The sequence below is a fragment of the Acinonyx jubatus genome, chromosome A1, assembly GCF_027475565.1.
Source record: "Acinonyx jubatus isolate Ajub_Pintada_27869175 chromosome A1, VMU_Ajub_asm_v1.0, whole genome shotgun sequence".
Lineage (NCBI taxonomy): Eukaryota > Metazoa > Chordata > Mammalia > Carnivora > Felidae > Acinonyx > Acinonyx jubatus.
In genome coordinates this window covers 108,431,798-108,445,649 of record NC_069380.1, presented here as the reverse complement: position 1 = coordinate 108,445,649, position 13,852 = coordinate 108,431,798, and the positions used below count along the sequence as shown (strand labels likewise).

General features: G+C 38.0%; 1 protein-coding gene across 3 annotated transcripts in view; it reads left to right on the top strand.

Annotated features, from left to right (window-relative positions):
* The window catches only part of AFF4 (ALF transcription elongation factor 4), a 96,589-nt gene extending 83,362 nt beyond the window's left edge, over window positions 1-13,227 (top strand). For all 3 annotated transcript variants that reach the window (XM_027076709.2, XM_027076708.2, XM_027076707.2), the window contains 7 exons: window positions 279-342; window positions 460-596; window positions 857-928; window positions 2,051-2,144; window positions 2,951-2,994; window positions 4,189-4,409; window positions 7,545-13,227. In XM_027076709.2, coding sequence (XP_026932510.1) covers window positions 279-342; window positions 460-596; window positions 857-928; window positions 2,051-2,144; window positions 2,951-2,994; window positions 4,189-4,409; window positions 7,545-7,672 — 760 coding nt within the window. In that variant the 3' untranslated portion in view covers window positions 7,673-13,227. The remainder of the gene's footprint in view (window positions 1-278; window positions 343-459; window positions 597-856; window positions 929-2,050; window positions 2,145-2,950; window positions 2,995-4,188; window positions 4,410-7,544) is intronic.
* Window positions 13,228-13,852: the final 625 nt, after the last annotated feature.

Below are 13,852 nucleotides of genomic sequence, written 5' to 3'. Positions count from 1 at the left end.
TTCTGAATCTTTCAAACAACTTGGGTAAATTAGTATCTAATACTAGGGAGCTTGATCTCTGTTTCCCTAAGTAGAAAATCTGCCATGAGTTGGCCGAAACGATTCATGCTCCTAACTCAAGAAAAGCATTTGTCAGAAAAACCTGAATTGGATGTTCAGTAGTAGGTCATGTTCTTTACTTGGGGACATGAAAACTGAGGGATGCTAGAGACTAAAATGGAAAGTATTATCTTACAAAAATATTTACTGTTTCATTTACTATAAAATTTACATTGCAGAAATTATTCAGCAGACCATTATTTACAAGAAGCAAAAAAGCTGAAGCACAATGCAGATGCATTGGTATGTAAACATTCTCACATTTATTTAAGTTAATCAAATTAACTTAAATCTTCATTTGTGGTTTGCTCTCATAGTACATCAGTGTATTTCTCATTACCTTTATTCTCCTTTCTTCAGTCTGATAGGTTTGAGAAAGCTGTATACTATCTTGATGCTGTGGTATCTTTCATTGAATGTGGGAATGCATTAGAGAAAAATGCTCAGGAATCCAAATCCCCATTCCCTATGTATTCAGAGACAGTGGAGCTCATCAAGTAAGTGGGAAAATTTGCTGCCATGTCATTGGCAATAGTATTTCTTTGGTTCATCTTGGAAGGGGCTGATGTAGCTGTATACAGTAAAGCTAAAGAGGATGCTTAATCCTTTATTGTTCTTGGATACAGAGAATTAGATACTTCAGGGGGTATTTTTGCCTTTATTGAAGTTGGGTTCTAATGTTCTGAGGACCAAGGAAGTCATTAGATAAAGGGGAATATTATGTTTTGTGTCATCTGTTTGTTGTTTTAACTCACAGGTACACTATGAAGCTAAAGAATTACTTGGCACCTGATGCTACAGCTGCAGATAAAAGGCTCACAGTACTTTGGTAGGTGTTGGGTTCCAGCCTCTGCTAGATGACAGGCGGTTCCAGAGCAAATTATGCTGTTATGCCCTTCAGAAAGTTATCCTTGAATCGACCTTTTGTAACCCACTCATAAATCTCAATGGGTAAAGTAGAAAATAACTCAAAATCCCTACGGAAAGATTTAACTTATTGTCAGTCTCTGATCCATTGCCCTCCTGGCAAATCCTTGGTAGAGTAGAACTCTCCTTGTCTCACATCGTCCCTTTTCCAGGCGCTTCTTTTGGTATCCTCTCTTGTTACTCAACATATCATATACCTTTCCTTAGGGAGCAAATGTTTAGCTTGCTCAGAATAAAGAATGTGGCTTGTTGGCTTGCTCCCAGGGAGATATTACCAATTTGTTTGTTAAAAGCATTTACTTTACCTGGCACTGGGCTTAATAGCTAGGAATGTAGTGTGGATAAAGTGGCACAGTCTTCTTTGTCATGGAGTCTGGTGTCTAGTGTCAGGAGACGGAAATTAAATAATCACACAAGTATATGAATTCAGTACTTGGAAAGAAAAGTATATATAAGAGAATAGGGTGTAGGGACACGTTATCTTCAGGTAGAGGGGACATGTGCAAGAGGTGTGTGGTGGAAGGAAACAGGAAACTATCAAGGAACTAAAAAGACCAGTGAGAAGTGAAAGTGACTAGAGCGGTAGGCATTGGTGACCGTGCAGGGCTTTGGTCAGCCATAGTAAGGCTTACCTGCGTTGCAGCAGAGTTGTACTATGCATAGTGGAGTCCCCTGGTTTTTGTTGTTTAGTATGAGATATTTATAATTTGATCTAGAGATTCTGCTCCTCAGTGATTTTTTTAATGCATGTGTTGCAATGACATGTTGGTGTCTCATGGGTGAGGTTTTGATTTTTGAATGTCAGCAAACAGGAGACTAGTCCTCAATCTCTTCCCCTCCTTGAGGTGTGTACCATAAAGAGCGCATCTTCCAGTTTTGCCTCAGGGTTAGTGTCGTTGACACTTATGCCATGGTCTGTTCACATTAGCCAGTCCTGCGCTCTTGCACGATACAAAAGTTGTCTGTGCAGATATAGCCAGAGTCTGCTGTGCTGGTAAATAAGCTGCCCTTTTCCATTGGCCAGCCTGCGATGCCAGTCTTTGCTGTACCTGAGGCTGTTCAAACTGAAGAAGGAAAATGCTCTGAAGTACTCAAAGACACTGACAGAGCACCTGAAGGTAAGTGTGAAAAAGAGGATGGTCCATGTTCTAGGACACAAAATTTGTAAAGTCTCCTATCCCAACCCCAAAAGTGCCTTCATGTCTTGCCTGCCACAGCAAGGGTAGAGCTACTTACTGTCGGTGAACTTTCAAATAGGTTTGAGATATCTTAAAAAGTTTTTAAATCTACACATATCTGATTGCAGAACCTATGTAGCCATATGCAATAGCACTTACTAATAGTTCAGGGGATGTAGCCTCTTTTTATAATGAAACCTAATTTATACATTGCAAATGGTATTCTGTTTTACTGCCACCCTTCCTTACACTGTTACATTTGTTTCGTAAACTGTCTATGTTTTTTCCTGCCAGCACCACATAAATCTTCTTAAAATCCTGCCCTGGTTCTGAGTTGGAACCCTTCAGTAGCTTACTGTTGCTTTCAAGGTCAGGTCCAAGCTTCTTACCCTGACCTCAAAGTCATCGAGGTCTCTTTCTCATTCCTTATCTAAACCTCTGCTCCAGAGAAACTGTGGGCTACATACATTCACTTTCATGCAGCCTTTGCATATAGTATGACTACCCCTCTTCTCTGAGTATTCTCTCTAAGTCTTTCAGAACCCCCAGCTCTCACCTAAGTATTGTCTTTCTGTTGCACATTTACACACACATACATTCTCTCTCTTGCTCTTACATTTTAGGTTCTTAAATTTGTAAAGATTCTTAAGGTCAGTTCTGGCCCAGTGCTTTTGAGTATCTGTAGTACTTCAGAAGTTGTGTGTTTTTTTTTTTTTTTAATTAAATACATTTTATTTTTTCCACAGAATTCTTACAATAATTCTCAAGCACCATCACCTGGCTTGGGAAGGTAGGTAAATTTTATTCTATAAAGTATTTTTTGTGACACAATTATTTATTTTTGTTTGTAAAAGTGGAATGGGTGGTAAGGTCTAATTTCCAAAAATGGAAAGATGACAATTCTTTAAAAATTACAACTATTTCTAATAAAGTATTTTTTAAAGTTTTCATTTTTCTGTTTATTTTTACTAAGTTGAAAACATGATAATGAGCATAATCTTAGAAAGAGTAGAGAAGAGGATATTTCACCTGGAGAAATCTTGAGTTTTTTTAATAGCACCTCAGTCCTTCTCATAGTTTGATTTCCACACCTACTTGGGTTTTTATCACGATGGGATTATTGTGGCTTTTCCTCCCTTCCTGTGTCACCCCCACCAAAAGGAGGCAAATTGCCATGAAAGCTTTTTTTGTGTGTAAGTTTACTTAGTTATTATTTTTATCTTAACTGACTTTCTGTCTTTGCCCTTGTGTATTTTCTTAATCAAATTTCTAGTGCTAAAAGTGAAGATAAAAATATTCTTAACAAATAGCTTCCCCCCCCAACTTTTGTTTGATTTTCCTTTTTTTTTTAAACGGTCTTTGGCATTTCCACAAATTTTAGTACTGCTGAAATGTACCTGTCAGAGTTCAACATGTGTTTCCTGAGAAAGATTTAATTGACAGGAAGCTTGAAATAATTGCAGTTGATTGAGAAATCTGTACCTCTTTGTCAGCTTTGAATAACTTGTTTAAACTAGGAAAATACCTGAAATGGAGTTCAAAATAAGATGTTCCTATCTACTACCACAATTTTCTTGTGTTAAATTGCAAATTCCACCCAACTTTCTATAAAACAACTAGAAAAGTACCTATTACGTGCCAGAATAGATGGAAAGTGTGTTGAGCTGGGAGTGAGGTGATCTAACTTCTAAGTCTTTGAAGTGCTACTAACAAGGTGTGTGAACTCCTCCCTTCTTTTCTGTCAAAAGGTGGGACTTATTATTTATTACATTTATTAAAACAAAGAGTCTAGATAGGATGATTCACCATGGGCTTTAGTGAGCTAAGTACTTACTTAGAAGGAATTGTACTTCTCTGGGAACTCTTCTAGTTTAAAAGAATCTTTAAATTTTAAAAGCTTTCATGGAAGAAGAGCCAGTAGAACACTGGTTTCATCACATTCACCATATTCATACGAATAAGTTTCCTGTTTCTCTGTGTGTAGCAAAGCTGTTGGGATGCCTTCCCCTGTATCTCCAAAGCTGTCGCCAGGCAATTCAGGAAATTATTCTTCTGGGGCCAGTAGTGCTTCAGCAAGTGGTTCTTCGGTGACCATTCCACAGAGGATCCACCAGATGGCAGCCAGCTATGTTCAGGTTACGTCCAACTTCCTCTATGCCACCGAAATTTGGGACCAAGCCGAGCAGCTTTCCAAAGAGCAAAAAGGTAGGAAGGTCAATGGAGAGACTTTGAAGGTTGAAATTGTCAAAAAGAGCTTTTATGATCCAGTTAAGTAAGTGTCTGATCCGCATTTAGTTTATTATGCAATCGAGAGTTGATGATAATGACCATTGCGTACCAATCATACTGAATGTACTGAATTTGGTGAAAAAATACCTTTCACTGTACTGGTGACACAGACTAAACTAAAAACAGTTTTTGGTCTAAGACAAATAGGCCTTTGTTTTGGCGCATTAAGGACAGCGCCAGTTATAAAAGTAATAAAAATATATGCTGTTAGGATGGGTGACAGTAAGTTTGACTTAGGCGTAGGATTACATGCAGACATTTTGTACACAGGAGATAGTTAATATGTAAGAAAGCACATGTGGCAGCTCCTGGCTGGCCCAGTCACAGGAGCATGCGATTCTTGGTCTTCAGGGTCATGAGTTTGAGCCCTGTGTTGGGTGTAGAAATTACTAAAAGAAAAATAAATAAAACTTTAAAAAAAAAACACATTCATACTGGATTTTTAGGTGTATTGAAAAACTTACATGGTAAAAGAGACTATAAGATAAATTATTTTCTAGCATTATTCAGTTTTAGGTTATTTGAGACTTTGTACCTTATGTTTGTTATGTCCCAAACTAAGAACATTGAGAATTATAACATATTTAAAGGTCGTAGGGAAGAATCACCATATTGTACCCTGAAATTAATATAACAGTGTATGTTAACTATACTGGATTTTAAATTTAAGAAATAATAATAAAATACTAGGGAAAAGTACTATATAAACACCATAATATTTTCATAGCTTTTATTAGCAAATATGGCAAGTGTAGCAACTATTCAGGTAGATCCTTTATAGACCAACACTCCCATCAGTCAGTCAAGTGTCTTTCTGTCACAGTGCATTTAAATATTTATTATATAAACAGGTAATCAGATGAAGATGAACGATTCCTATCCCTAAAGAGGGATAATGGGAAGAGAAAGGTAGAAGAGGAACCCCAGCATCAAACATGAAGTTGTGTTTCTTAAAATCCAATTTTTTCTTAAAATTTTAAATACTGTCAGTGTTGCTCAGGAAAGGTTACAAAGCCAAAATTCTTATTAAGTCACTCCTGCTTTACTTTACATTTTTTCTCTCTGATAACAGTTTTCCAGCTTCATTTTTCCTTTTTTAAATCCTCTTCTTTCATTTTTACTTTTTTGCTTGGTACTTTTCAAATATTGACTAAAGGAAAGAGGATGATATAATGAATCCCTGTGCACCTTGCACTCAACTTCAGCTTTACCAATACAGTATTTTGCTAATCTTACTCCATCTCTTTCTGACTCCTGCTTTTCTTTGCCCCTGGAGTATTTTAAAGCAAACAACAGATATTATAACATTTCACCCCAACATACTTTGGTATGTGCATCCTTGAGTGATAAGGACTTTTCAAAAACATGATCACTGTGATCACTTTAACACAGTCACCAAAATTAATAGTACTTCCTTTCTGTCACCTAATACCTAGTCTACCATCCAGTTTCCCTTTTGTGGCAAATATGCGGGTTTTGGGTTTTTTTTTTTAAAGACAGCTCCGTTTGTTTCCAACAGAGTCCACACATCCATTGATCAGTCTCCCTCCTCTATTTTTTGGTGTTTTTGGAGGTGGGGCACGGTGCCATTTATGTTGAAGACAAAATGACACATATTCTGGATTTGACTGATTCCTTCCTCATGGTATCATTTAGCTTGCTCCTCTGTCCCCCATATTTCCTTCATACTGATTAGTTATATCTTGAGACTTGATTAGATTCAAGTTCATTATTTTAGATAATACTTCATAGGTGGTGCTCTTGATTTCCTATTATAGCATATTACAGCATATTCTGAGGCATGTAATTAATGGTTATCTCTTGTTTAGTGATATTAGGATTTGACCATTGATTGAATTCAGGTGGTTTTAGCCTCAGTTTGATGTAAGATTCCCTGTTAAACTTTAACTTTTTTTTTTTTTTAATTTGCTTTAAGTTTGTTCATTTTTGAGAGAGAGACAGTGTGAGCGGGAGAAGGGCAAAGAGAAAGGGAGACACAGAAACCGAAGCAGGCTCCAGGCTCTCAGCTTTCAGCACAGAGCCCAGCACGGGGCTCAAACTCACGAACCATGAGATCATGACTTGAGCTGAAGTTGGATGCTTAACCGACTGAGCCACCCAGGCGCCCCTCAAACTTTAACTTCTGTTTTAACATCCAATGATGGTTATTATCTATATCCATTATTCCATTAGGAAATAGGAATCTGTCTTCTGATATTCCTTCTGCATTTTTTAGGTGGCATTCTATAAAGAAGACCCTTTTTTCCTCACTGTTTGATTGTGTCTTGTGTTGAGTAGGGCCAGGTCTTCATCATGAGAATGACCCCATTTTCTCTGCACATATAAAAACTCTTTACCATCTGAGTCCTGCATCCTTCTCTGTCTTCTCCCAAAATTGCAGCGGGATCAGATGTTAGGACACTTTCGTTCCATCCTCCTCTGCACCCACCTCACATCCACATCAACCTGTATTTGTTCACATAGGAAGAATCCTTTCATTTCCATTCCTTACATTTTTAAACTATACTGTCTGAAACATGGGATTTAGTTTATCACTGTTGCATGGTATATGATTGCAGCAGAAAGTTTGGATACAGGCTGTCATAAATATCTAACCTCACAGGAGCTGTTACAGGGAAACATGCACAGAACATCGTCCTTTTTTGTACCACTTGCTTGTTACACAAAAACGGTAAACAGAGACTGTTTTGAGTACATCGTAGCACTAGGTCCCCGTTTTAGTAGTGTATACTGCATACTAGCAATTGATAATTTCCATTAGTGGAATTCTGCTTTTATGTATAACACTTAATGCCTAACCATACAGTCTGTTGGAAACGTTTCATGACTTAGAGAAAATAATGTAGCTTGAAAGACAGAGACTATGGGATGGATGGTTTGTTCTAAAACGTGGATGGTCATCATTTTAATGCAGGCGGGAATCTTTTTTTTGACTTCCTATGAATACTGTTTTACAGTCTAGACCAAACTTTTAAAGCAGTGATTGGGGAGAGCATGTGTATCATTTAATGACTCTTTTTGGTTTTCTAGAATTCTTTGCTGAACTGGATAAAGTGATGGGCCCTCTCATCTTTAATGCAAGCATCATGACAGACCTGGTTCGATATACCCGGCAGGGACTGCACTGGCTTCGCCAGGATGCCAAGTTGGTATCTTGAACTGAACACATTCTCGTTGCCTCTGATTTTCTCCACAACACTGTGTCACATCACGAAGGAAAACTGCCATAACATGCCACCTAGTCGACACTAAGAATGAGGAATGGTTTTTTCCTCCCTGGTTCATGTGTTGTTGTTATTTATAACCCAAAGCCATGATGTCAGTTGACCCCTTTAATATTCCCAATATGGAAAATTATTTAAATGTTTTTAAATCTGCAGCACATTGCTAAGACGGTTTCGGTGATCTGTAAAAAGATTGAAATTCCAGCTGCAATTCATAACTAATCAATTGAAATCCTATTTATTTTAATTTTTTTTAAGTTCCCAGATTGGGGCAGTTTAAAACTTAATTATTTCTGCTTATGAATTTACTCTGTTGAAAATTTAGCCTAAGTTTAATGTAGGCATTTTTATTTATATACTTTTGGGAGCTTTGTTACCTAATGTCTTTCTGTGGTAGCTCTTCTAAGAGTAAGAGTTGGTTCATCTAAAACGTGGACGTGTTCTTTCTGTTCCTACTACCTGATATTATTTTAAATCGTAACTACAATTTTCTTGCAGAATTTATACTTAGTATTAAGGATATTCTTCTACACATGAAAATCATTTAAATATGAGAAGATGACATTCTCCAGAGAGAAGATGAAATGTGTCTGATTCTGTATGCATTACTTCCGGAACTGTGAATGTGTGTTAATAACACTATAGCAATCACAAGGTGACTATAGCTTGCATTTAATGCATTACAAAAGAGGGCAGGTAAACTTTCTAGGAGACGGATGTCGTGTGAAGGGTTTCATAAAAGGACAATCTTGAACTTCATGGATTTTGCTAAAACCATGTGTTCTTTTTTGTTGCTAATAACTTGACGGTTTTGAAACAGAGTTAAGTTACTGAGGGACAAACAATGATCCAGCTCCCGGGGATGTTGCCTGTATCTCTTTCGGTGATGGTGTTTGAAGGGTTAAATCTCTCTTCAGAATTCTTATTTGTAAAATGTTTTTGCCACACTAGATTGTGATGCTCTCATGGGAGCATGCAGTGACTAATGCAGGAATGGGCTGGAGCTTTGCTGTGTGTGCTTTTGCTGTACAACTTACAGTTTATAATGCCTGAGGTAGAGATGACGTTCTCCTTTTAGACTTGTCTTGTATTGACTGCCTTTGTATTATGAGGGCCCCCTCACCAATGATTTGTGTTTCCGATGGGATCAGAAAATTCACACTAGAAAAGTATCTAATTTAGTTCAATGTTAGCTCTCTTGGGAAGGGGAGGGGAGCAGGGGTAGAGCTTAAGAAGCCAGCTCTGTAAGAGTTGTGTATCAGAGTACCTTCCCTGTAAGGTGCATATAGGCGTTAAAAGCGAGAAACGTACCGTCTGTCATGCCCCTTTCGTGCCCCTATCATGTCTGGTGTGCCTTAAATCTTACCTTTGAATGAAACCTTTATGGATTGTTTACAGATGAAGTTTTACACTAGGACCAGATCACCCATGTGGTTGGTCTTCAGCAGTAATAATGTTAAATTCTCTTTACTTTTTAATCTTCCTTTAGGGTCACATAAAGATTAATTATTTCAGAAAAGCTAATGCTTTGGTACATGACTTAGTCTAACCTGTTGGGTAATGCTGCTTCAAAAAATAGTTTTTCCTTTTCCCCATTCCAAAAATGAATCCATCCAATCAGAAAAAAGGATTGCCCTGCTATTTACAGATGATTGCTAAGGTTTGAAGTGGGAAAGACGGGATAGAAAATTTCCCAAGCCCAGTGGTGCAGTGAGTCCTCTGTGTTTGAGTCTTTTTTACACTCATTTCTGAAGCTAGTGAACCCTCATTGTCCTGTGGTTCAAATTTATAGAGCATTTTAACTGTTTTGTACCTCGGGTTGTTTTTGCATGTCGCTGAAGATCGGAATCTAGAAATTTGGTTGAATTTAACTTTTTTCCCTTAGAGAAGTTGCCTCTGAAATCTTTCTGACTTCATCTTAGTATGTTTTAGGAACAGTTTTCCTTAAGAGGATGACTTCTCAGTGATCTAGGGTAGTTATTGAGAAACTCACCCCTGTTAATCAAGTAGTTGTATGTCCTGTCCTTCTCTGATTGCTCTTACTCTGATTCCTTAATTTGCAGTGATGTCTTAGAAAGGGATTAAGTGTCCTCTGAGCGTTTATACTTTTCAGCAACAGCAGCCAGCTGGGTACCTCTGAATTCCAGTGTGTTCTAATCTCTTGTGTGTCCTGAAAGGCAGCAGGAGTGTTTCTGGGGTCACACTGATACTTGTTTAAAATATAGTTTCCTGCATGTTTTCTGGTGCTGCTCTAAGTTAATTCTCTCTCTGTAAAACTGTTCATTCTTAGAGAATGAATTTTTCAAGCTTTTCATCGTGGAGGGATTTTTCCCACCAGGTGGTAATGGGCAGTGGATCAAAATCGTATCCTAAATAATTGAATTTTTGATGTAATAGTCTGTGGAAACACCACTCCCTTCCCTCTGTGTCCATCTCCTCCAAAGTTGTCTTTGTCTTCATCCACTCCAGCACAGACTTTGGACTCCTTTATAGGCCACCGTTCCTCCTTCCTCAATAGGTGTCTTCACTGTTCTGTAACCATTTAAACCTGAATTTGACAAGTGGCTAAAAACTTACTTCGTCTGAGACTTGTACTTAATATATAGTTAATTATAGAAGTAGCAACTATTTAAAAAAACTCTATTGACTGCTCTTTAAGACCACACTTGTATGCCAGGAGGCAGCAGCCTACACCATTGGACTCTTCACAGGCATCCAGTGGACAGTGGATGAAGTTGTCACATGGTAGTTTTGCCCAGCCTGGGCTGGGCTGTGGGGAACACTCCCCTCCAGGTGATTCAAGCTTCCACAGTCCAGCCCGGGGCCAGTCTGGCTGGGGAGCATTCAGCCCATTTCTTGCCTCAGGGCCACCTTTTCCTGGGCAAGTAGCCAAGAACTAACTTTATAAGAAATGAGTACTTCAGATCAATCTTCAGCTATAGTTGCTGAAGAGTGGAGAAGCTTGACCATCACGAATTTAATTCTCCAACGTAAAAGCAGTGTAGAGTAATGTGTGCACGTGCCCACAACATGCCTGTGCTCCGGGTAGCTCTCGCACTGGTGGATCCATAGGCATCTGGGCTGCGCTTTGCATTCACTTGTGGCTTTATTAGATTCACTGTTGTTGTTGTTTTTAATTGTTGTTTTTTTCTTTTTCTTAAAGAAAGGTTTAATCAGCCAGATCAGACAAGCATCATTTTGTACTTAATGACAGAAACTTTGGGAAATTATATTCATTGAGTGAGCTTGCATTGTGAAGCAAGAGCCTACAAAAGGCACCTGTTCTAAACGAAAGTTCTGGTTCTGGAGGCTCGCAGCACTCTGGAGTTTCAGAGCAGCCAGTGGTTGCTCCAGTCAGTGATGCCTGATTGTGTAGAGGAGAGGTACACTGTGCACTCTTCCTAGGCGTAAGGGTATGCAACTTTGGATTTTAAAATTATGTACACATACACACTTTATATATATGTATGTATGTATGAAAACATGAAATTAGTTTGTCAAAAATGTGTGTGTTTAGTACTTTAGCTTAGTGCAACTATTTCCACATTATTTATTAAATTGATCTAAGACACTTTCTTGTTGACACCTTGAATATTAATGTTCAAGGGTGCAATGTGTATTCCTTTTAGATTGTTAAAGCTTAATTACTATGATTTGTAGTAAATTAACTTTGAGAATATATTTGAGCCCTTCTGTAGTATAATAAGGGCTCTTACAGGGTGGGAAGGATTTTAATTTTCCAGTTGCTAATTGAACAAAATGGCCTCATTATGTATTTTGAATTATAGGAGTTTGCCTCTGGGTCCCAGGAACATCTGATGGGAATGACTGTTTCAGGCAGATTGTGATGATTTTTTTTAAACCTAAGTAAATCCAGAAGCAAAGCATTTCATGTTCATATAGACTCCTATAACTCATATTCCCTAGTTATGTGGAACACAGATTTCATTTCAGTTTTCATGTATTTACATGTTGGAGAGGCAGACTTTTTTTCCAATAATAAATAACATTGCACATCTAAGGTTGCTATTCAGTAAAATAAATAGAGATAAGTGTCAAATTATTTGGAATATGTAGTGACAAGAGGCCAATGTTTTTTGTGAGCTTGTCTTTGACATACTCCGTAACGGAGAAATTCAGTTTAGACATCGAGCCCCTAGAACCAGGCTGGCAAGTGACAGGAAGGAAGTTAGTAGTAGTACGTAAAGCAGATGCTGATTCTGTTCAGTTGAACCGTATGGTTAATTAAAGTCACTGCTCTAGAAAAGCAACGGAAGAATATCTAAATCTCTTCTTTTTGATGGAATCTGGTTACAGAATATGGCATTAGAGTTAAGTCTAAACCGAGTCTTACAGATCTTTAAGCATCCTAAAATAGCAGCCTAAAGTAATCATCACATAATGAAGTTGACTTTCGGAATGTCAGCATTGACCTCTCCTTGCCACCATTGCTCAGCTAAGCATAAAATGCCATTCTTAAAAAGAAGCAAACAAAAAAGCTTCCTAAATGAGCATGGAAAAAAGCTCCCACCCAGAAATTCTAGTAATATGCAGTTTTTGACCTGTTACTGTTTCCACGTGGGGTTTCTTTTCAGCTTTCAACCACTGGAATTTTCTACTGGCTGTGTTCCTCTCTGGAAAATATGTTTGGAAATGCTGCCTTTCAAATCAATGCCATGGTTATCCATACTGTTGAGTTTGTTGTTACTGTTCAAGAAGTGTCCCCCTTTTAAAACTTTATGCACACGCCTGGCAAATCACTGACATGAGCGTTCAACAGTACTGGGGTTTGGGGGGGGGGGGCGGGGCTCACCAACAGAGCTGGCCCGGATGGCAGTGCCTAAAAAGGCACTACTTTTGCGGACCAGATGTGAGGTAGGTTGGTTAGCACGGTTATGAAAATTTCTATCTAGCCTCCGTTTTGAATGGTTTTAAGAAATTTTGTATATGGAGGATGGAAATGGTTATATATTTATTGAATCCTTTTATCTTATTTGACATTAAAATTATTTGGTGAATAACGGTTTGATATTTGGGGAGGGTTTTGGAGGGGAAGCAATGCCGCTGATCAAAAGCCTTGTTGATTTTGCAGAAAGGTACTGTTAGTGTCTGATAGGATGCCTTTGTTTTGTACATGATCCAAATCTTTGTTTTACATTTCTTTTATCCAAAATATTTAAGCATCTGACATTTTCAACCAAAATTTCAATTATATACTGTGATTTTTATTTGTTGCAATACATTAAAATTTCAGAGGTACTTTGGGGCTCAAAAGCTAGGATTTCTAAGTATGTGCATTTCACATAATAAAGCTGTTAATGGTGAGCAAAGTATTATATACTAACTAGATTTTTCCACATCTGTATAGTATATTATATGTATTTTGTGGTATTGAGATTATAGAAAGTTTAGAGTGTCAAACATGCGTTTAATGTGTATTTTTAAACAAATTTATGGCAATTAAAATATTTGGAGACAAGGGTATCACATTTCAATTTGTAAAGATCTTTTTAACTCTACTGTGTCATTAAGATGCTTTGTATAATGCCAAACCATAGCTGGAGAAACTAAGTTTAATAAATATCAAATAGATTTTCTGTATTAAAGTTTATAAACACTGTGCTCTTTAAACTTCTTCAACTCTTACTCTGCCTTTTCATGTAATTTCTCTTTTGTAGCTTAGTGTCTACTGCTTCTCTGCTTGAAGAGTCTGGTCCCCTAGTCCGGCTCTCCTTTTCTGATGACAGAAATTCTGAACTTGCTGGCCATGCATCCTTTTGCGTAGATCACAGTTCACCCTGCTCCATTAGAACTCAGAAAAGTCTTTTCTGCTGTTCTTGGGGGCTTGGGTTTTATTGTTTTAATAAACTAGATTTTTTTCTTCCAGTTCTGCCTCCTTTTCAGTCATAGACAGACTTGGGCCCATCGTCAGGCAGTAAGTGCTGACACTGCCCATGTCTGAGGCCTTGCTGAAGAGTTCTGACCTGGAGCGAAGGGCCGGGATCCAGGGCCACAGCTTGTGAAATTGCCAAGGCTGATCCTCTGGCTCTTAGGAAACTTTTCTCTTGCAGCCTGCCATTGTGTTCTTTATTTCTTACATGTTCACTTTCACTG